The sequence below is a fragment of the Plutella xylostella genome, chromosome 5, assembly GCF_932276165.1.
Source record: "Plutella xylostella chromosome 5, ilPluXylo3.1, whole genome shotgun sequence".
Lineage (NCBI taxonomy): Eukaryota > Metazoa > Arthropoda > Insecta > Lepidoptera > Plutellidae > Plutella > Plutella xylostella.
In genome coordinates, this window is record NC_063985.1 from 10,890,738 (window position 1) to 10,915,255 (window position 24,518).

At 36.2% G+C, this 24,518-nt stretch overlaps 3 protein-coding genes across 5 annotated transcripts; 1 reads left to right on the forward strand and 2 right to left on the reverse strand.

Moving 5' to 3' along the window:
* Positions 1-990: 990 nt before the first annotated feature.
* Positions 991-7,566, reverse strand: LOC105387440 (putative odorant receptor 71a). 2 transcript variants are annotated; one of them, XM_011558161.3, is made up of 5 exons: positions 6,779-7,566; positions 6,583-6,682; positions 6,393-6,494; positions 2,035-2,190; positions 991-1,172 (listed from the first exon to the last, which is right to left on the reverse strand). In XM_011558161.3, the coding sequence occupies exons 1-5, from the start codon at positions 7,549-7,551 to the stop codon at positions 1,104-1,106; spliced, it is 1,200 nt and encodes a 399-aa protein (XP_011556463.3). In that variant the 5' UTR covers positions 7,552-7,566; the 3' UTR covers positions 991-1,103. The 2 variants fall into 2 exon arrangements, with proteins under 2 accessions (XP_011556463.3, XP_048489072.1); XM_048633115.1 differs by lacking the exon at positions 6,779-7,566 and having other exon boundaries at positions 6,583-6,743.
* Positions 7,567-12,888: 5,322 nt separating this feature from the next.
* On the reverse strand, positions 12,889-16,499 carry LOC105387441 (odorant receptor 2a). Its single transcript, XM_038112921.2, has 5 exons — positions 15,440-16,499; positions 15,248-15,347; positions 14,979-15,080; positions 13,983-14,138; positions 12,889-12,996 (listed from the first exon to the last, which is right to left on the reverse strand). Exons 1-5 carry the CDS (start codon positions 16,192-16,194, stop codon positions 12,925-12,927), a joined length of 1,185 nt encoding a protein of 394 aa, XP_037968849.2. The 5' UTR covers positions 16,195-16,499; the 3' UTR covers positions 12,889-12,924.
* Positions 16,500-19,761: 3,262 nt separating this feature from the next.
* Positions 19,762-23,352, forward strand: LOC105387442 (odorant receptor 2a). Of its 2 annotated transcripts, none has more exons than XM_048633116.1 (5): positions 19,762-21,176; positions 21,968-22,067; positions 22,145-22,246; positions 22,416-22,571; positions 23,132-23,352. In XM_048633116.1, exons 1-5 carry the CDS (start codon positions 20,419-20,421, stop codon positions 23,204-23,206), a joined length of 1,191 nt encoding a protein of 396 aa, XP_048489073.1. In that variant the 5' UTR covers positions 19,762-20,418; the 3' UTR covers positions 23,207-23,352. The 2 variants fall into 2 exon arrangements, with proteins under 2 accessions (XP_048489073.1, XP_048489074.1); XM_048633117.1 differs by having other exon boundaries at positions 20,012-20,504; positions 23,132-23,350.
* The last annotated feature ends 1,166 nt before the right edge of the window (positions 23,353-24,518 follow it).

The following is a 24,518-nucleotide window of genomic DNA, read 5'->3' on the forward strand; positions in this document are numbered from 1 at the left end:
TTAATATTCCTCGTGCGCCTCTACTATTGCAGGTTTTATTGTGCTCGTTTTTATTAGAAAGCCTACGCTATCCGAGTGTCAGTCAGCGGCGGGCTTTTCATTACTCACAATATTCACAATAGGTGGAATGTTATTTGTTTATTCAGTGTGCTTTTGTTATTTCTGCTCTAATTAGAGAAATACATATATAAGAGTTTAATGAATTTCACCCCGAATATTTTTGCAGTTAATATACTTGTCTGAAATTTTTGTAGGGTGAAAATTCTGTCCGTACAGACACGGTACCTTTCTATTCTATTCTATTCTCTGTGGGGGTGTAAGTACCTGCACCTGGCTCTCTCGAGTGGAACCTTTGTGCATATCCCCAAGGTCTAAACTGCCTTCCTAAGCTTGGACCATTGTCCACCACGCTGGTCCACTGCGGGTTGATGAGTTCACATATCTAGATGTGCTAAATCTAGATATGCAGGTTTCCTCACGATGTTTTCCTTCACCGTAAGAGCGATGGTATACATTCTACTTAAGTTAAAAGAACTCATTGGTACATGTCAGCTCCGGGATTCGAACCCGCATCTCTTGCGTGAAAAGCGGGCGCTTACCCCACTGAGCTACCACCGCACGGTACCTTTATTTACATAACTAATTATACACTCACGGGCAATGAAAAGGTTCCACTGAGAAAAGCACCTAATTACTCCTCACTGAAAAAGCTTAATGACGCCTTCTGCAACATTGAAGTACATTTAACAGAGCATCAGGATATTACCTACGGTATGGTAATATTTTGTTCAAATTTTAAATTAAATGTTTGAAAAAATTGGGGTTGTTTGGTGTTGGCATTTTGTGAGCGGAACTTTTTCATTGCCCGTGAGTGTATATTATTATGACGTCGCGATCGAGCTGGATACTGGAAGTAAGTAAACTGACAAGTAACTTTTTTCGACAGATACAAAAACTTATTTTTTTTCTATTTATGCAGTTTATAAAAAAAATTAAATATGCAAGTAATCGCTTGTTATGTAATACAATTCTAATAATTGTGCACGTTAAGTGATAATAATAATTATGTGTTTTGTTAACTACTATCTTAACTCGAATCTTATTTAAGCTTCGTCTTCTCGTGACTGCATGTGACGCAGGAGGGTGAAGAAAGAATACGCTGAATTCATTATCTGAAAGTAAACGTAACGTATTAAACTCAACTCAAAACTCAAACTCAAAATTTTTTATTCATCGTAAAAATATAAAATTTTCTGATGAACGTCAATTTTTACAAACTACTCTCCGTTCGGGTAAGGGGGGCTCTTTCTTTCAAAGGAGAAGAACGGAGGCAAGAAACTCCTGAGCCATCTTTTCAAAAAAAGACTTAATACTAGTTAGTATACAGTACTTATAAGCTTAATAATAATAATTATAATAATATGAGCAGAGCTAACTATTTATCACAGCCATGCATTAACGTCCTCTAAGTAATCATCAATTTTATAATAAGCTTTTTTAAAGAGTTTCTCTTTAATGTAACACTTAAACTTATTCTCTGGCATTTGAGTAACTTCTGTTGGAAACTTATTATAAAATCTAATACAGTATCCTAAAAACGATTTATTAACTTTCGCTAGACGCATCGCTGGAAAAGCCAGATTGTGCTTGTTCCTAGTATTAATGTCATGATTACTGCCAATTGTATCAAAAGTTGAACTATTCTTTCGTACATAGGTACATTAAATTGGAAAAAATGAACTGACATGGAACTGTAAGGATGTTAATTTCTTTAAAAAGTTCTCTCAATGAATCCCTGGAACCAAGTTTGTATATAGAGCGGATGGCTCTTAAATAAATATACATACAAAGAAATACCCAAAATTCATAGCCGTTTTTTTAAGTTTTACCCGAGTTTTTAACTGACACAAAGTCGAAATTCGTAGGTATATATATAATATTATTACAAGTGACAAAAATCTTTATGAATTTGGGGGTTAATTTATTTAATGCTGTATCAACTGCCAGTGTTTTGCTGAATTTCCTTAAACTTACAGAAGTGAATGTGACCAGTGACAGCGGGAACATCTTGCCTCCAATGATGGTGAGGGGTCTGTTTAGTCTCTCTACAAGAAGTCGCAGGTTGCTCTTGAATCTCCGTGACCGTGGGGTCCAGTCGGAGTCGTACACCGCCAGAGACAGCTGGCTGCTCTGGAATCAAAGTTATAGAAAGAAAAGAAAGAAAGATAAAACTTTATTTGACAATGACAGCAATCATACTTAATTATACACCATAATATATAAACTCACGTATAAATTTGCTGTCCGCCAAAAAGGCGTCCACTCAGCTATTGCAGCGCCCTTGGCCACAGCCAAGGACACCGCGCTGGTGTTTCAGTGGAGGCCTCTTTAGTAGTGACGCACTATTAAATAAACAAAAAAATACGAAAGGCTAACAAACACAAGGGAGACAAAGTGATGAGTGCGCGAGCGACGACATTGAGGCGGAGCGCGTTCGCCCTGAAACCCGTTTTCAGGCAAGAACGGGACACCCAGCCGACCACACGCGTCGCGCGCGCACCGAAACAGACTAAACACGGAATAATATCAAAGGAAAGTCAACATAAACATCATACTTATGGAAAGAAAACAAAAATGGAAGGTAAGAAAGTACACAATTACAGATTACCATTTAGTTACACAATACATTATTAAAGGTGTATTAAACCACGGATTAATAAGGCAATAATAACCAAACTGTTATGGCGTAGGTAGTTAATTGATACACCGGCCACTTTAACTGACTTGTGTACGGTATGTATAGTGTAAAATGGTGTAAACTAAGGGGCTATGAGGGATTAAATAAATAAATATAAATAGTGCTATACCTAGTTAATACATAATAATATTTTATTTGTTTACAGGTTATAATTATAATAAATACATATGCCTACGTAAATAAGATGCTTCAAATTGTTCATGGATGAGCAAATCCGGGAGTTAGCGCTTATACCTACTTAACGACGACCCACCCTGCGCGTCGTGAATAACTTCGAGGTAAGTGCCGTCTAATTAGTGCTTTTTTGTAGATGTAGTAGGTATTGTTTGTACCGTATCTTAAAAGAGCTTATGGTTTTCAGATCACGTATAGGCGGTGGGATGTTATTAAAGATATGACTCGCAAGATATTGGAAGCAATGGCGATACATAGCAGTTTTGTGTTTGGGCGTAAGCATGAGATATGCTGATGCTCTCGTGCTAATGGAGTGGTGATTGCGAGCCCAGTCCAGCTTGTCATAGAGGTAATCAGGTGATTGCTGCTTCACTACACCGAAGAGAAGTGTTGCTAGGTGCAGCTTCCATCGCGCTGCAATTTTCAAAAGACCCCCCTTGTTCAAGAACGGTGTGACGTGTGAACGAGGAGGAATCGTGAAGCAGTATCTTGCGCATGCGTTCTGAACCCTCTGTAAGATTTTTTCTGTTTTACGTAGTAAGCAAGGTCCGTATACAGTGTCAGCATAATTCAGTTTAGAAAGTATAAGTGATTCGCACAACTGTATACGGAGTCTTACATCAATGTACCGTCTAATCCTATAGAGAATTTTCAGTCTGTAGAAGCAATTTTTTACCATTTCCATCACGTGTTTTTCGAATCGTAGGCTACTGTCAAAGTTGAGACCGAGGTTACGCGCTTCTAATACTCGTTCAACCATAGTTCCGTCCAACGTTATACAAGGGTCTTTAGCTAGAGTATCCTTCACCTGCTTTTTGGTGCCAATAACCATGTACTTGCTCTTATTTGGGTTCAAGTGCAGAGCATTTTTACTTGACCAGGCTGCGATCCGCTCCAAATCATCGTTTATTAGTCTACATGTGTGCTCAGTATCCGATGGTGGCCCGGACAGATAAATTTGTAGGTCATCAGCGTAAATATGGAATCTACAATTTTGCACCACCTCAGTGATGTCACAAGCGTAAAGTATAAACAGAAGTGGTCCCAATATGGATCCTTGTGGAACACCCCTGGTCACAGGATACCTCGCAGAAAAGCTAGTAGTACCGTCGATTTTTTTAAGTTTCACTATCTGCGAACGCTGGTCTAGGTAGCTATAGAACCATTTCACCGTGTTCGGCTCGAAACCGTAGTACGATAGTTTAGCCAACAGTAGCGGGACATTAATGGTATCAAATGCGCGGGAAAAGTCAAGCAGCGTCAAGATAGTAACTTTACCCTTGTCTTGAGAGTCCAGAATATTGTCAACCACATCGAGTAGGGCTGTAGTTGTACTTCTTCGTTTACGAAACCCGGATTGGACAGATGGTAAAATTTTGTTAAATTCCAGGTAATTGGACATTTGTGAATGTACTATCTTCTCCAGAATCTTAGACAGAGTGGATAGGAGGCTGATTGGTCTGAGATCTTTATATTCCGTAGGGTCTGTTTTTTTCGGAATTGGATTTAATAAAGCTATTTTCCAAAGTTCAGGAAAAGTAGAAGTATGTATGGAGTAGTTTATTATATACGTAATAATTTCTAGAGTACGGGGCAGTGTAAGAATCAGCATATCAAGGGATATTCTGTCATGTCCAAGTGCATTTGATCTTAATGTTTTTATAATTTTACTAACATTTTCTTCATTTGTTGGTTCAATCTTGAAAGTATATGGTCCATGCTTATTAGTCTCAAAGTAAATGATATCAATTAAATTTAAATTATTGTTACCTGGAAGATCAAGAAAATGTTTATTAATTTCATCTGGGTCATTAAAAAAATCAGGGAGATCAGTGTTTTTGTGACTACGTAAAACAGTATTTTTTAAATTCTTCCACAGTGCAGCCGAGTTTTTTATATTATTATTAATGTTGGACTGATAGTAAGCCCGTTTTTCATTGTGAATAGCGGCTGTTACTAAACTTTTCAAGTCCTTATATTGCTTTTTATTTGATTCAGAACTTGTGACGCGACACCTTTTATATGCTGCATCTCTCAAGCTCATCATGTACTTAACATTGTCTGTAATCCAGGGATAACTGAACGTCTTTACACAAACAGTTCGCTCTGGAGCATGGAGATCGAATAGAGTGATGACGTACTCAGTGAACTCAGATGCCATTCGGTTGACATCATTAAAATGCCTGATATTTTCCCAATGAATCGAGTTTAAGTCACTAGTAAATTGATTTAAATTAATATTTTTTAAGGGCCTGTACGTAATCCACTGAGGTATTGGCTTTGGTTTTTTTACATTGAGCACAGCAGTTAAAAACGCATGTCGATTGATAATTATAGTTGATTGATAAATACATTAAGTATAAACAAAAAATATAAATCATGAGTTGCACGACTTATCGTATCTCACTATCAACTGTTTTTTTTATATGTACAGTTCCCCAAAATTGATAATGCGCATAGAAATCTTCGCCATTGTTCGGCAACGGTCGTATTTACCCGAGCGCCAGAAAACGATATGTATTTAGAGTGGTTAAGTGCATTTTCTTCATGCATTTTTTTTAGATTTATGTGTTTGGTGCTAAAAGAGATATTGATTTATCAGTAACGAAACTTGAGTCGGTAATTCATAATATTGTCATAATATTAAAAATTACTTCGAAAATGTTACAGTACTTTTCAAATGTCTTACTCAAGCTGGTGTTAATATGGATGAAATAAGGTTTGAATAACACAAGGTTTATGTTAGAAGAAGAAATATGGATTTCAAACACAGGTTTACATTAAAATCTCAGTTCAAAAGTATTTACAGCGCTGATCATTCACAATAATATTACAATTACAGACTTGGTCTTTTGGGTGTTGCTTTATTGGCAAAGTGAAGTCTATCAATGTGACGTATATTTTATTCTTAAATGTGCCTCATAATATGGCGTCGTCAAAAATAATTAAAGTTTAAATTAAATTCACATTTGAAAAAAATAACAAGAACGATGTGTAATTGCAGCTCTTTATAATTCCACAAAAGTAATACTGATCTTGACCTTGAGACCTTTGACTGATTGGTGACAGCCACCGACCGCCAAAATTGTTTTCGATTATGTGTCACATGATATTGACTACTATTTATTTCGAACAAGGATCAAAATGCAATTGCTCTTTCGATTCAATGATTCGGGTGTTTCCGGGAATACGACAGTTCGCGAAGATTTGCATGCGCATTATTAATATGGGAGAATTGTACTTACGTGCGGCGCAGATTTTCACTACCTTATCCTAACCCTAGACTGGATCTTGAGATTTTCAGTGACACGCTAAGAAGAATAAATTATGATGTTTTCGTGGCCAGCCAGTAAATCGATCCATCAAAAATACCTACAACGAACTAGTTAAATACTACTACACCTATGGCTAATTTACATGTTAATAAAGTAAAGTACAACTTTAATCAAATTTTACTTACTTTATAAATAACTCGAGTTCCAAACCAACACGGCACGAGTATTTGGCCCACCATCACAAACACATAAGTCACCAAAAATATATAATATTCTCGAGGAGCAGGCTGCAAGAATAAAAAACATATTGTAAATTAAAATTGAAGTGTTTTTGTAAATAACAGCTAGTTTTAGTATTCTAAATACAAATCTTACCAACGTGAACCGGAAAAGACAAACACAAAGAATGACCGATGCAATGCTAAATTGAACAAAGAGCACTAAACTGAAAACTTCTTCGATAAGCCCACAATACCTGAAGAAAGGAGGACAAAAGTTAGGAAACTGAATAAAATATACTACATTACCACCGTTAGTCGACTAGTTGACATCTACCCAAAAAAACACATACTTAGCAACGTTGTCAAAATGGATGATACATTTATTTAACTTCCGAACGTAATCTATATCTTCATTCGTATCCGATTCATTACGAGAATCTTTATCAATATTATTATTTTCCGTCACTTTCCTCAGTTTATCATCGAGTAGATCTAGTTGAGCTATTGCTAAAATGATCAATCCTTGTATGAATGAATCGACATTAACGTTCACCAACATGAAAAAGTGCATTCCAATGCTCTGGTAGGTGTAACAATAATATATATAGGCATTTCTGAAATCATCGGCAAGAAACAAATAGGAACAAAGAGGTAGCACAAGGTCTGCTCCGGTCAATAGATGAGTAAATAAAGGTGATAGCACATGAGTACTATTCGATAAGTACGATATAGCAGCCATGACTTTCCAGTAAGTAATGTTGAACTTTTTCGCATCTTTAACTATTTTGATTCTATGATTTGTGTCAGGTTGAAACATATCACTCTCCAAAATATCTAATAATTTAACGACTTTGTCTTTCATGCAAACAAAAGTGAAAACTTTTGCTAGTACTGCCACTTCAGTCGTGTAAAATATGGTTTCTTCAATGAAAAGATCCATTGGACCGGGAATAAACCAAAAATTTAGGGTTGTCAGGGAAATGTAAAATACAAAGAAAAAAGAGATAAATAAAAACGAATAGTATTCGTATAAACGGGTCGTATCTCGCCGTGGATAAATGCCCAAAAATTTCCAGTATTTCACGTTTATATTAAAGCAATCTATTTGACGGTAAGTCGACATTTTGAATAAACACGGCCAGATTGCACCAAAACCAGAATCGCAAATGGCAAAGAATCATTAAATTTTATTTCCAGTCGTATATGGATTCTTTAGAAAAAGAAGTATTTAGGTAGATATTTAGCACCAGTCTTTGATCAAGTAAATGGTCAAAGAACAGTTAATTTTCTTAATTAATAGAACAAACGGTGAAAGTGTCAATGTCGATGTCGGCTCGGTGCAATTTCTATGTTGTGAAGGTCATTTTTTATGATAGGCAAGTGAGTCAGCAAATTTAAATCGAAAAAGAAAAAAAATTGCACAATATTGAGGTTTTTTTCTTTATTTTAATACTAAACAAAAAAAACAAAGCTAGGTAGTTAATTTCGTTTTACTAATATGTTTAAAACGTACCCATAGTACCAGAAAAACTTTAATTTCGGTATTAAGTACTTTTGTCGGGACTTTAAAAAACTTTATAAATGCAGACGGTATTCCTTACCGGTATGGTATTCATTATTGCTCATAGGCTTTTCTAGGCTAAACGGATGTAGGTTAATTGCGGGAAATGGGGATTTTAAATGAGATGCAATTAGTGAAGGTGACGGTTTGCACCAGGGGGGTCACTTTAGCTTCACGTAAACAATTAAAAAGGCTGCACTAAACACGACTCTATTCTGTGGCTTTCAATGTACCGATTACATTACAGATCTCCCCAACCTCGTATTTCGTATTGCAAGAGATGGGTGGTCACTCTATGTGATGATAAACTAAGTTTCGGAGCTCAGTAGAGCGATCCGGAAAAAACGCAGCACATTCTATTCGATAGTCTATTCGAAAGTGCTGTCAACCTGTCAACAACAAAATGGAGGTGTATAGATTTGCGAAAGTTTGACAGCTATCATTCCATAGGTCATTGTCAGAATAATATTATGTACTCTGTGGTCATTCTTTTCGAAACTCATTCGAAAGGTAAAAAGTGTTCGAAAGTGCTGTCAAGTTGACAATAGTCGCACTCGCATTCGATTCTATTCGTTAGCTCGAATTTTCGTGATACGGGTACTGCTGTGTGAGCGACGACTCTATCTCGTTGTATTAAACTATTGCACGACAGCTGCTGCTACCGTTCGTTACTGTTTCGCCAGTATAAAGTAACCATCCTGACTCTATCCTCCTGACCCCAAGAGGTATAAATGAATTAAAATTTTAACTACTGAACTGTTTTGTCACTTTGTCAAAAAACAAATTGTTTAAGGGATAGATACTTTATAAAACTTTAAAGGAATAACAGGGATACTCAAAAAAACTTTTAATATAGGTATTTTTAAACTATATAATATTATTTTTTTCAATGTCCTACTCATAGCACGCCAGGTGTCAGGAGGCTATAGCCTGCATCCGTCGCACACAATACATTGCAATTGTCTTTAAATATAAAATGTCTTTTCTTTCTTCTTTCTTTCTTTCAATTAACAGACCTATTTAGTGGTTTCCTTTCGCTCTTCCGTAAATGTTTAAACAAATTGGTTTGTTAATGTTAGTTATTGTAAAAATAAATGGATATACTTAAGTAGGTAGGTAGAATTATTTTGATTAGCAAGAGAAAGTTGCTTACCAAACCGCTTAGTCGTATTCTGAGACACAATTCTTCTTCTTATCGTGTCGACGACAAACCAACAAAGTCGCTAAATAATACATGCCCAGAACTGGGCCACTGATAGACTGCTACTGCACTGCTGGTAGCGGTCATGACATGAGCTGTAAGGTGCACCATAGTTTGTGGCGCTTCACACAAGCAATTCAGGTTTTGTGCATCCTTGAATCCCCACCTAGCCATATGGTCCTTACTACGACATCCTAACTAATATTATAAATGCGAAAGTAACTGTGTCTGTCTGTCTGTCTGTCTGTCTGTCTGTCTGTTACTCTTTCACGCCAAAACTACTGAACGGATTTGAATGAAATTTGGTATACGTATGGTCAAGACCCTGGGAAAGAACATAGGCTACTTTTTATCCCGGAATTCCCACGGGAAAACTTTTAAAGGCGAAGCGGAGCTCGCGGGAACAGCTAGTAATTGATATAAGTATAACGCCTAAAACAATCTTAGAATTATTGTCACTGTAGCTTTTTGTACTTTGGCGAAGGCAACACATAATGCTAGTGATACATACGCCCCTGAAACTCTGAAAACCTATTTTTAGCAAATAAACAGGTACCGTTTTGTACGTTTCTTTTGATCCGTGTGGGTCCAATATTTGTCTTTCATTTGCTGTTATTGGTCAAACAAAGGTCACTGGATCCATTTTATCAGCACAAAGTTTTGGGAAAATACTGTGTCACCACTTTCCTCAGTCAATAGGTACCCTTGTGATTTGGCAAGTGGTGCCTCTAGCGGAAACTACCGTGAAACTTTTGACAGATAATGTATGCAGATGATAAGATAAAACATACCTACCTACACTTTTTCATTTCGTTAGATAATTGCGAAACCCGTACTTACAATGAGCTATAAATTAAGAGTCGAAATTTTCAGAACAAAATTAATCAAACTATTTTATTTTCTCTTTTGAAACCCTAATTAGTACCAAAGTAAATATTTTCAGATTTTCTATAAAAAATGGTAACTAATTTAAGACTTTTTATTTTCAAAACTGCGTATCTACTTAATTGTTTGTAAACATCAATCAATTGATACCTGATGAGAAATAAATAAGCACTGTGCCAATTATAATTTAACTCAAATTATAATTATTACGAATAGCCTTCTAAGCAATATCATTTTTTGCAACCTCTGCCCAATCAGTAATGCAGAGGAAAAGTGTAGAGGAAGAAGAGAAGAAGGTCGATATTACACTCACGTGTAATGATTTTTTTAAAGTCTGTTTTTAGTGTTCAGACTGAGTACCTGATTGGTAACATTTTGTACATCGACTGCTTAGAATTGACCGCTTTGTAAAGATTATAACATTACAAAGGTAATTAATTGCACCACAACTACCTCACAATCAAATAGACTTACCCCCTTATTCATAGAAAAGTTACAATACGTTTTAACTAATAAACTGTTTTGTCCCTCTCCGACAAAGAACAATTTCTTCTTTGACAGAGAGGGACAAAACAGTTTATTAGTTAAAACGTATTGTAACTTTTCTATGAATAAGGGGGTTACTCTCTTCCATCCAAAGGTTGTCTGGTAGAGATTGCTATAAGCAATAAGGCCGCCTCTTTGTACTGTTTTATTTTTAAGTTTTGTTTTTTTTTGTAATTTTTGTTCTTGGTGCAAATAAAGTGTTTTGTATTGTATTGTATTGTACTTGTACTTGTGTTTAGAAATATGAATTTCGTTAAGTCAGAAAACAAGATGTTTAGAATGACGAGCGGCCTATATCTGGGTTAACTGTACCGCTTTTGCAACATCCTGTATAAAACTGTACCTACATAACTTTCTTTAAACAGTGTAAAAACGGAACCAATGAGCTTGGTCATTAACCAGGCAGGCACGTTTTAAGTATTCCTCAAAGTATGTTCCTGCTTATCTTAGTATTGCACTACTTTGTAATTAGGTAGTGACTTTCATGGCGCCTTCATAAATCCTAACTAATATTATAAATGCGAAAGTAACTGTGTCTGTCTGTCTGTCTGTCTGTTACTCTTTCACGCCAAAACTACTGAACGGATTTGAATGAAATTTGGTATACATATGGTATAGACCCTGGGAAAGAACATAGGCTACTTTTTATCCCGGATTTCCCACGGGAAAATTTTTAAGGCGAAGTGAAGCTCGCGGGAACAGCTAGTATTACATGAAGATGATTTTTTTTCTGGTGAGCAGATAAATTTAGCGAGTAAGCAATGTGGTTGTTTTTAAGAGATTCAAGGTAAGGATAAGGCAATACTATTCCTAGTCTGTAATTTAAGTTAAATAAGATTTTTTTCAGTGAAGTATATTAGATAATAATTATATTCAATTCTGTAGCTCGTCTAATAAATAGTCGATACTAAGACGGAGTCTTAGCTTTATACGTGATTACGTGACAATAACGACAAGAAGATACACAAACAACATTTAAATAATTACACTTACAAAATATCATTGAATATTTTTATTCATTTTAACCAAATATCTCGTAAAATCTCTAAATCTCGTTCTCCACCGTAATGAAAATAGGGGACACTACAACATTACAACCTTGTCATCAACTCCAACGACTTGTGGAATTACAGGTAGACATGGGGGTCACTCTATACTGACGAAAAACGAACGAACGAGACCGAGTGCATACGGCACGTTTAATACGACGAGTTAAGGCCTGGGTCTCCTATTTACGCCGAGGGGCGCGTCCAGCGTTACGCCGTAGGCCGCGTCACAATGCTCACTATAGAAATGTACTGATGCGGTCTCCCTCACACGCCGACGTTGGCGCGTAGACGCAGTGAGTATCGTGACGCGGCCTACGGCGGTGACACTTGACGCGACCTACGGAGTAAATAGGAGACCCGGGCCTAAGAGTAGTGGCTGGCGCAGCAATGCTCCGGAACTTAGTTTTTCGTCTTAGAGAGTGACCCTCCTGGTCTTAAATACTTTTGTAAATAAACTAAGTACGTAGGTACCTATATTTTAATTGTGAATTCCCATCCCGTGTCGGTCACATTCCATTTTCAATGTTGTGCAGGAAACTTTGAAAAATATACAGTTTTTTTGGTTACATTCTTTTTGGTATCATTTATGTTCATAAAAATATATTTATAAGTTGATCACGATCAATGAGCGTCGTAGATTCTAGATGTGCAAACTTGATGTGTTCTGACTGACTTCTAGATGTGTTACAGCAAAAAGAGGGTGATTTGCTTGCGTCACCTCTGGCTACCCCTCCGGGATTACCTACTGTCCTGGCTTGTGAGCATATATAATTATAAGACGCTTAACTAGAGTAAAATATAAACCAGATTGAACCGATCTCACCGCCACTGCACCAGTTATTACTGGAGCAAACTGGTGCAGAATTGTTTATTGCAGTTTTCCTCGCAATTCTCCATCGATTGTCTTAGTTTTATTGTTATTTGGATTAGTTTTAACAATTGAGTTTGCTCAGAGGTAAAGTTTCAGCGGTCAGTTGTATTGGCGCAGATAGAGTTACTGTGTGCTTTGATAAACTATTATTATAATATATTATTATACGATGTTTAATGGGCACATGCATATCAAATCATTACATGACCTGAAAATAATTAAAACCTATTGAAATTAATATTGAAATTGTTTATCAGAAGTTCTTGCTTTTTATCGAATACATTCAACCGCTCAATCAAAACTCATATTGCTCATATAAATATTGCCTTTATTATGTATTTATTTTCATCTAATTAAAATATAGAATTACTATAATTATCTAATTATTGATCAACATTATTTCTTGTGTGGACTGCCCGCAAGAGAGTGTAGCTGGAGTAAGCTGTTTTCATTATCTGAAAAATACAATAACTTTTTTACACAGAAAGAAAAAGCAAAGATGAGGCTCCATTGGTGCGTCGCGCTGTGTTGCGTCATCCCAAAGGAACGGTTATAAAAAATATATCGTAGCAACAAAGCTGCAACGACGCACCAATAGGGGCCGAGCTCCGAATTGTTATCAGAATTACTCTTCTCCGATAGCACGGTTCGTCGAAATCACTGGTCGTCGATGGTCGATAGAAAGATTCGTCGAAATCGGCCATTCCCTAATGTTACTCGCTTATGATAGTAAAAGGTAAAAGATCGTGTAGCGGCCAACTACGAGGTTTAGTGCCAATTTTACCATTCTCTGTTAGAGCATAACCAGGGAGTAATGGCTAACTTTTGACACATCTGTCATGAATTTTATATGGGGATGACGTTTAATTTATAAATCAATCCCTGTCGGTTAGATAACTGAGAATGGTGAAATTGGCACTTAAGCAGCAGACGAATGTAACATCGTTACTATTAACTTTTGGCAGTCTCTATTTTAGTTCATCTAGGGTTTATCACTAGATTGTAAATTTAGTTGATAAGTACTTACAATAGTTACAACATAATTTAAACAAATCATTCATAAGAACGATCAATTAAAATATACTGCTGATTAATCAGTGATAAACCAATGCACAAGCCGAGGTTATATCTTTATACATATTAGATGACTCTTAGATATAACTAGCTGTTCCCGCGCGCTTCGCTTCGCCTTAAAAAGTTTTCCCGTAGGAATTCCGGGATAAAAAGTAGCCTATGTTCTTTCCCAGGGTCTTGACCATATGTATACCAAATTTCATTGAAATCCGTTCAGTAGTTTTGGCGTGAAAGAGTAACAGACAGACAGACAGAAAGACAGACAGACAGACACAGTTACTTTCGCATTTATAATATTAGTTAGGATAATTATGCTAAATTAAAACAGAGTAATATATCTATATAAAATTAAACAAATTAAACTTACCGAGATAAAAGTACTCAGAGACAGAGAAATGATGGAATAGGCAGTCATGATGACAGGCTTCTGTGCTCGCTCCACCAGCAACTTCAACGTACGTTTGAATGTCTCCGAGCGGTCGATCCAGTCGCTTTGGTACACTGCTCTTATCACCTGCTCACTCTAAAATATATTATTAATAAACATTATTTCCAAAAAAGGAGGTGGTTCTCAATTCATCGGGATCTTTTTTTTATCTTTTTTATGTATGTTCACCGATTAGGTCAAAATCCATATAAATTTTGTAATTTAAAAGATGCGCGACTGCAGCGCTGCAGCAGCGCTGCACACTTAGCGACTAATTTGAAGGCGCCCTTACTCCGTCGTTTATGGACCGATTTTGAAAATTCTTTATTTGATGTATTGTTAAAAGCAAACAGCGAGCAAGAAGCCCTTTGCAACCGCTAGTCTTAATATCAAATCATCACAACATTCAGAACCCGTTACGTCCTACTGCTGCTGCACGGGTCTTCTTCCAATGAACGAATAAACCCTTCCTAGGCCTAGTCCACCACGCGGCCGCGGGCCCAGTGCGGGTTGGTGGACCGTGTTGGGACTCTGGCAAACTTTTCATGAGAGGGTTGTCGGGTAAGTGGTCAGATAAATAAATAAATATAAATAAATATGTGGGGACATCTCACACACGGCCATCCGACCCCAAGCTAGGCAGAACCTGTGTTATGGGTGTCGGATAGCTGATATATCTACACAAATACTTAGATACTAAATATAAATATCAACACCCAAGACCCGAGTACAAATATCTGTCTTTAAACAAATATCTGCCCCAGCCGGAAATCGAACCCGGGACCTTCGGCTCAGTAGTCAGGGTCACTAACCACTACGCCATCCGGTCGCCTGTTATATGTTTTTAAGCTGCTCGAAGGCCTCTGACAAGGCTTTACAACTGCAATTTTTTATAGATCAATTTTACATAAAATTAATGTGATGATGTTTGATTACCTCGTGTCTTAATTGTGATCCCAAGTAACCTGGCATAAATATTTCGATGGCCATGACCGACCCGTAGAATACTATGAAAATCTGTTCATAAGTGGGCAAGGGCTGAAAATACAAATTAATATTATAATAATTTCAAATATTTTTATACATTTATAATAGTGCCTTTAGGTACATTTCACAATTTTAAATATCATTTGAAAACAATTGCACATTGTTATATAGTCTTAAATTTTATTCAAAGTTCAGTTTATGTATGTTAATTTTATTACCAGCAATAGCGCAGCAAGCGTCACACAGTTGCTCGCTGCTCCGATTCCAAATTGAACAAACATGGCTGGATTACATAGTTCTTGAATCAGCGAACAATATCTTTTGAGGAATAAACATAATTAGGTCAAAACGTATGTAATTTAAGCACGTATCAAAATACAATATAACATGATTGTTAATAAAAATCTTACTGTAGCAGTAAATCATAGTGTTTTAAGCATTTGAGTAATTGCTTTTGTAGATGGTCATCTTTTTCCATACAATTAAGGTGGTCCAAAGACGTTTCTTTTATATTTATAAGACTGGAATTGAGAGCCTTAAATTGCGCAATTCCCATCAGGAGCAAACCAGAAATGAATGTATCAATAGTGATATTGTAGAACATGTGAAAGTACGAACTAACAGCCTGGTACCACCAAATTAACCAAAATGAATTTTCACGAAACTCATCACTGAGGAAGTAGTAATTGCAAATGGGCAAATCAAGGTTCTTCCCAAAAATAAGGTGAATCAAGAAAGGCAAAGCCACATGTATGTAAGCCATGTGGCACATGACACAGTAGATGTTAAAGCATTTGATGTATAAGAATTTGTATGACTGTGTTATTGCTTTATGTTCCTGTGTATCACCAATGAATATATCAGAATCTAATAAATTGAATACTTCCTTTATTTGTTTACTTTTGATTGTCACAACGTATACTTTGAAAACATTTTGAACTTCACAAAAATAAAATATTAGTTCAGGGATGAACTTTTCCAGATTTCTCGGAGTGTAAATTAGATTTAACGTCAATAGTACATTGTAGCCCACGAATATTACAACCAAAAGAGGTATAGCATAGTATTTATAATATTTATTTTTAATTTGAAAAATCCAGAGAGCGCATATTTTCCAACAAAATACATTACTTTTAAAACCATCTGATATTTTTTCAGACGCCATGTTTCAATGAATGCAAAAGGAAAAATAATACGACTGGGAATAGAATACCGAACAATTAAAGTTAGATAAAAAGCTCCTTGGTCATTTTAAATTCATACTTTAACCATAATATAATTTCTTCATCTTCATTTATTATGACAAAGTTGCTTCCACCATACTTACGTCATATAAAATTTAATCTAAAATGTACCAAGGTGATTTAATTGAATACCGAAGTATATAATATAAGTACCGATATTTATTTATTTTGCCGGACATGGTTTCTATTTTGAATATTTGTTTCTTTTCTGTTATGTTATGGTATTTTCAATAAAAGTGTTAATAATTTTATTTTCTCTCATTATAACAAAAATAAGTTGCGATAAATTGTTTTTTTTGGAAATGGTAGAACGTAAAATACGATAAAAAATATGATTTGCAATTATTTTTCATGCAAAATTCAAAATTCTAATAAACGTAGTTAGCACATTTGACGCATACTCTGACAAATAACTTGCCTCTCCACCGAAGTTAATTATTTGGTGGCTAATATTTCCCTCCACTTTTTTATCAACAGGCAATTTTTCTCGGCTTTCGCGGCTCTTGGCTCTGTTTTCTTTTTTTTTAATTAAGTGAAACTAAGGGCCTCTTTGTTTTCAGCCGCTAGCTAATTGCCCGTCACTCCGTCACTTGTCACCACCAATGCTGGCCCACTCGTGTTTATTATAGCAACCTCTTTGCAGGCAATGAAATGAGTTTCATTTGTGTAGCTTTTGTGTTACAAATAAGGTTAGTAGAAATATTAATGACCCAAACACGGCTTTTGGCGCTGCACCAACGATTCAGTTATCGCTTTAACTTTAACGGATTTAAGAAACTGACTTAATTTTATTACGTAAAGAGATGATTGTGTTGTGTTTTAAAAACTTTTGTTTCAACCCTCCGGGTGGTCATTAAATTTCAATGTAGGTTGAATATTATATTTTTATGTGCGATGGTAAGTATAGACTTGATATGTCTTAATAGATTTATGTGATAATTTTTCCATGTTAGTCTCAATTTAGTGCAAAATGTTGTCGAACAAGCGTTTTGGTTGCAGTTGCCAGTAGGTACTGAAGACGTCTGTCTGTATCACTGAAGACGTTAAGCTACGCCGAACTTAAACTTGAAAATACGCAGAATCGCAAATGGCAGAATTGTCATTGGACAAGAGAACGTTGAGAGGCCCTTAATCAATAAGAAATTTGTATCCTAATCCGTTGTACGGCGTTTAGCCATTCCCGCAGTCCATTTTATTTAAATAACCCTAAACCTATTTAGAGTGTGGAGAAGTAATCAGGCAGCAAAGCCGTGTCCACCGGGATCCAGTTTCAATCAAGCCGACTCTGTGCCGACCCTGATTAATGCATACTAAACAGGAGGCTAACTCTAGCTTAACACAAAACGAACGAATGAGAGCTGTCGTGCTGTCGGTATGTTAAGTGCTAATTTCTCCATAGACGGTTATCTAACCGACAGGGATTGATTTATAAATTAAACGTTATCTCCATATAAAATTCATGACAGATGTGTCAAAAATCAACCACTACTCCCTAGTTATGCTCTAACCAACTATAGAGAAATTGGCACTAAAGGTGCTTCTCATATTCTCTCGCATCACGCTGCGTGTTGCGTGAATTGTGTGTCATATGAACGCACGCACGTTTTCTATAAAAATTGAGAATAGGTACTTAAGCAACGTTCTATTTCTAAGTTAAAAATAGAACGTTGCTTAAGTACTAATTTTAACACGTGTTACCACCTAACACAACGAGATAAATTCGTGGTTAGCCCAGTTACGTGCTTCGTAAGCGGGAGTGACCCCCCTGGACACGAACATTCTGAACTCGTTTCCAGAATACGTTTTTAAGTTTAACCCGCCAGTGCTCGCGTCAAATTTCGTGACACAAACAGTCGCATGTGGGTCTTTTAGACCCGAAAGTAAATTGATCTATTTTCTCGAAAAAAAAAAGAAAATTTAGATATTATTGTACATCAAACGTAAGGTTAGTAATAAATCTATATTCAAATCAAAATTATTTATGAATTTATGGATAAAAAAATATGTTTTGACAGTTTCAAAAGTACAATGCTTCATGTTCTTATTTATCTACATAGGAACATAAATGACAGCTTATTTTTATTAATTTTATATTTACCAATAAAAAAAACTTAGTTTTATCTAAACTAATAACCATTCTTCTCAGTAACAAAAAAATAATTAACTTTTTATATAAAAAAATAATCAACAATCAGCCTTCAAAGTTAACATAAATTTACATACAAAATTACTTCTTCCTTGTATTGATTAAGTATATAATTAGGTATTTTCTTTGGTATTTTCACATATTCGGATTACAATTAATGCATAAAAATGCAGTGTGATCTCTACAAAGATCGTCTTAAAGGTTACGTGACATTTCTGAAAAGAAAAAATAATAAAATAAAAAAAATATCAAAAAAATTATACTGACACAAAGCGTCGCTCATGGGTCGAAAAGACCCATACTCACTTTGAATATCCATCCTGCCCAAGTGCCGCGGGCAATCTGGTCGGGGTGGGGAGTGCGGCTAGCCTATATGGTTACTTAAAGGTACTAGGCACGCCAATTAGTAATATCAAATATTTTAAAAGTTATCGTGGTATAAATAGAGTGCTGGGTCTTTTCGACCCACGCGCGACTATCCGCGGGTTAAACCAAAACAAAAATGAAAACATGATTAGATTGCCAGTATCGATTCAGACAAGTGTTTTGGAGCTACGATGTTGAAGCTCTAGCACGTCTAGAAACTCATAAGGTCTTCGCTCGCTTTAAGCGATAAGACCGCCATTTTTGTACATATTTGTTAGTATTTAAGTTTTGTAAGTTTCTTTTATGTGTGTGTGTGTACAAATAAATAATATTCTATCTATCTATCTATCTTCGTTTTTAAGGGTAACATAGACAAACTTAAACTATGTCGCTACCATTTGCGCTGCGTTTTATCATAAAAGCTGCTGAGAAATCGTACGTTTTGAAACTCATTGTGAAGTTTGCAAGCTTTAATTTTCCGGTTGGCGAGCCCGTCACGTCATAATAAAGATATGGTGAAGGATAGGTGACAAACTTCATCCAACATTTTCTTTCTTCGTGGGAAAATGACACTTATCTCGAGAGGAGCAAGCCCTATGAATTAATGAATGCGTATGGCCCTAGGGCATCATTAAGGTAACCTGCTACCTAGATTCAGAAACGTACGAATGTGGGTTAGTTGCAATTTTGGTATCCATAGAAAATGCTTAATTATAATTTTTTATTTTAAACGATATACCTACCTCTTTTATCGTCAATTGAATCAGTAACACATTTATTGTAACTGGAAGCCTTTTTTAGCGAAGTCTAATATTTTTGGATAGTATAATTTGGTCATCTCAGGTCTTAAAGAATATACATAGTAAATAAATAAAGCAACACTATCAAATACAATATAAGTCCGTAACTCCTTTAATAACTAAAGCCTCGGTGTTCCGTGACTGGGAGACCTGAATGCTCTAGACTTATGTACAGACAACTTTAGACCTAAACACCGTAGACTTTGGGACTAGTGATGGCATTAATTTGAAAAGGGACCGACGCCTTCATGCAATTAAAACAGGAAGGGTTGTTATTCCATTGCAAGCACGTATATTGTTTTAATCTCAAGATTAGCTTCAACTATACCAGCAACAAAATGATAATTGCTATACAAGTATACATATAGGTTTTTTCTATACAATATTTTAGGTAGGTATTTAAAATATTATAAATAAGATGAGATGTGATGAGATGAGTTGTTGAATTCGTGAAACTCGACCCCAATCCTCACTAAAATATTTCTAAAATACTGCGTTGTATAATATCCAATTCCGAAACAAATCTTCAGAATTATTAATACCAATACCGAATATACCGTACTTAACCTCCTCCAATTATTAGAATGTAATTAGGCAAGGACTAGTAATTGCAGATATAATTGCACGTGTACTGTAGATGACTCTTGTCAAAAAAAATAGAAATCAAGTAATTGAGAACGAACATTCTAGAGACAAGAAGTCTTTCACTATACTCAGTGGTTAAAGATTAAATTTATAATTGAAGGTACCATGATTTATGGGTTTATAAGTTTAAAGCACTGCGCTTTATCGTTCATAATAGTACCCTATTTATTAAAGGTTCAGCGTGGAAAATGGTAGAGCCGTTGTCCAAAGCTTTTGACAACAATGTTTGGTTCTGGAAAATTTTCGCAGTGTGGATACAGGAAGTCGGCAATAAGTACTACAAATGCTACGCTGTTATCTTCCTAATTTCACTTTATTTCCTTTATGACGGGCTTTTGGTTTTGAACTTGATCTACACTCCAAGACATATCGAAACTTTTGTACCGGAACTAATATTTTTCGTCACAGAAATGGCAGTTTTATTTAAAGTTCACCTGCTACTTTTCAAAAGTAAAAGTATACAGAAAGCCTTTGAAATGTTAGATTGTGAAACTTTCATTGGTGACACGGAGCACCAAATTGAAAGTAACAAAAGATTTAAATCACTGTACAAAAAATACTTTTTAATTTACTTTTGGGTGTGCCAAATTTGTTATGTGAGCATTGTGCTCATACCCCTCTTTATTTACTTCATAAATGGGAATGAGCTTCACTTGCCTATTTGCAACTACTATTTTCTGAGTGAAGAAAACCGAGATAATAATATTTTGAGCTGGTTCAGCTATCAAGCTATTGCCGATTATGTCCATATGACTTACAATTATACTGTTGATACCTTTATTTCTGGTTTGATCATGATGGGCTTAGCGCAATTCAAAGCTTTGAATGTGAAATTGGCAATGATAAAATCTTCAATGGATAAAAACGATTTGCCTGAATCAAAGCTGGACGCAAAAATGCATCAGGATTTGATAAAATGTATAAAACACTATGCTTTACTGAGAGAGTAAGATTATTTTTCTTTTATATTAGTTAATTACTCACCAAATGGCGTAGTGGTTAGTGACCCTGACTACTGAGCCGATGGTCCCGGGTTCGATTCCCGGCTGGGGCAGATATTTGTTTAAACACAGATATTTGTTCTCGGGTCTTGGATGTGCCCGTAAAATGGCAATAGGACCGCCCCCTATTACATTGGGACTAACATACACTCTGGCGAAAAGTGGGTGCAGCAATGCACCTCTGCCTACCCCGCAAGGGAGTACATTAGTACAAGGCGTGAGTGCGTGTTTTTTTTTTTACTCAACAAATTTCTGGGGGTGTTAGTGTATCTAGCTCACACGTATGGAATCAAAGGAAATGTAGTACCGTAGTATGGATTTTAGTTCTTCTATTATAATTTTTTGAGGAATTATGAAAAAGAAATACATTAGGTAATCTAATGAATAGTTTTGTCAATATTATTTGTATTTGTTTCGTGCGTCACGCTGGGCATCCACTGAAACACCAGTGCTGTGTCCTTCGAGTTCCTCTGAGGCGCAGCAATAGCTGAGTGGATGTGCCTTTTTGACACGCAGCATATTGTCCAATGTTTTGTCCTGGTACATATATTTTTTTTGTTTGATTTAATTATTACTTAAGTTCTTTATATGTAGGTACTTAGCTGTTTTTGAAAGTTACTGTATTTTTGTTTTTTCATTTTTTTTTGCTGTGTGTCAAATAAATGATTTCTATTCTATTCTATTCTATTCTATAATAGTTTATGAATTATTATAATGAACATCATAATCATTACAGGTACTGTCAGATTATTGAAAATATATTTGGTACGTCGATGTTTTTTCAATTCGGTGTCGGGGTTTTAAGCAACTGCATAACGCTTTATGCATTTTTACTGGTGAGAAATTCTATAAAATTCAGGTAAATAATTTGAAGCATTATTTTTGTAATGCTAACTGATTTTTATTGTTTTAGCCATATTTCGAGAGCCAGCTAATTTTCCTGACCACGTATGCTTCTGCCATGACTATGGAAATATTTTTACCGGGATATTTGGGAACTCTATTACACTACGAGGTATGTTTTATCTGTAACTAGAAACAATCCGAAGAATGAGATTCTGTACAAACTAAATACATTTATTATTCTATTTAGAATGACCCTCTGGGCCCCTAAGTCACCACCTTTCGGCATACCTACTGTGCCCTTTTTTAACACCCTTTATAAGGTATGTTTTTTTTCTCAGAGCGCAGAGATCGGCAGAGCAGTGTACCAGTGTGACTGGATAGAGAGATCTGAGAGTTTCAAACGCAGTATGAGGCTACTGGTTGAACGCTCTAAGACTCCTATAGAACTTACAGCTTTGAAGATATTTCCACTCTCCGTTACCACATTTATTGCCGTAAGTAAAATAATGAAGTAGTCCGTAGTTGAGCTGGCTTCAGTGATCGTAACTGATCACTGAGGTTAAGCAACAACTGGCACGGTCAGCCATTGGATGGGTGACCGATTTCAAGTGGTTATTTTATGGACGTTAAACCGTGGGTCCCGGTTGCTGCTTCGGCGGCAGTCGTTAAGCCTAGTCAGGGGCTTTCGGGCAGCTTGAAAACATCTGACAATCGGGTTGTCCACTTACCCGACCATTTCAGTGCATTGTACTCATTACTCATCCAAAAACGGCGATACGGCTCGTGAGTACAAATGTACAGCGAAAAGCGGGTGACACCTCTGATACCCCTTCGGGGATTACAGTCGTGAGCATATGTATGTATGTAAAATAATGAAGTGCCTTGTGGTATCGTGACAAAAGATTCCCATCGCACACGCTCTAGAGTCACGCTAAAAGCGCGACGCTAAAATTTTGTCACGTCTTCTTGCTACGGAAAGAAAAAGAAGGTTATATTGGAGCTTTTCTTAGTTCAACGGTTAACAACATGATATTAATGTTTTTGTTGATTTCAGATAATGAAAACTGCCTACTCCAGCTTCACACTACTACGCGTAGTTCATAATAGAGAGAGTAGTGACTACAATTAGTACCTATTTAGTAGGTATTTCCTGTAGTGTACCGATTAAAATGTGTAATAATAATTAATTAGGTATATGAATAAATCTGAATTCTTAATAGAAATTACTGCAAAAATAATAAACGCATCAATTTACCTATATTTTTGTTCAGTTTTAATATATCTGTATTGTATCGGTCAGATGAAGATGATAAACATTCTTCATTCTGACCTTATATCCATTCAGACTTACTGTAACTCTGACTTTTGTCACTTTCAGTCTGTAAATTTCAGATCCAAAAAAAACAAAGATGCATTACTTTTTTTATTAAGGCAGTGTGCGCTTCTTTTACGCCCGTGTTCGAAACACAGCGCACAGGTGTAGTCGCGAACAATCGTGCTTGATTAGAGCAAACACTTTTCGACGACATTTCCCGAATGGGCTGCGAGCGAAACAACGACCAAACCGAACGCCACAATCATTCATTCAGTATCGTTGTGCGCAAAAGCGGCTAGTGTATATGTCGCAGGCAACTGGTTTAATCTCCTGTTTGATTGAACCACTAGCCCGTTCATTGGATGGCGGTATTCAGTTGTATGACTAAAGGACAACTCGTCAAGTCGTTGATTGTAACGTTCGACGTCTTGACTGAACGTCATTCAGCGAAGTCGTTGAATGGGATATAGTAAGGAACTTTGTCATGTCTGGTTAGGGTGAACATCACCAGACAAGGGTCAACAAAAAGACTATCTTACAAAGCTCTTATCTCACAAATTAACTAAACAATAACAATAAACGTACCTTCATATTGTTGTTCATAATTATCCAGTTTCGCCACTTTATTTCTTTGAAACTATAACTACGCCCGCGGCGTAATAATAGGTAAATCCATGTTGTCACACTATTTTAACACAAATAACGCACTTTAAAGCTAATTTATTTGCAAAAAACTAACAATATAGGTGCTTTTGTGTCAGCTGTTAGCGGTTAGACGCCATATTTGTTTTATTCACCACTTGACTGATTTTAAGTCAGCTAACTAGTTGGACGTTTTGTGACGCTTGTACAATCAACGTTCGGCCTAGTCATACAACTGAACAGCGCCATCCAATGAACGGGCTAGTGGTTCAATCAAACAGGGGATTAAACCAGTTGCCTGCGACATATATACATTTTATTTTTTAATCATTTACACTTTATTTCTAGGCTTAAACTCTTCCTTCATTGGAAGGGGCCCGTGCCCCAGCAGTGGCGACGTGATGGGTCGTGATAATGGTGACATTTTATTGCATAACTTTTTCCACACGCAGCAGAGTAAGTCGGTATATCCTTATTCTTCTTC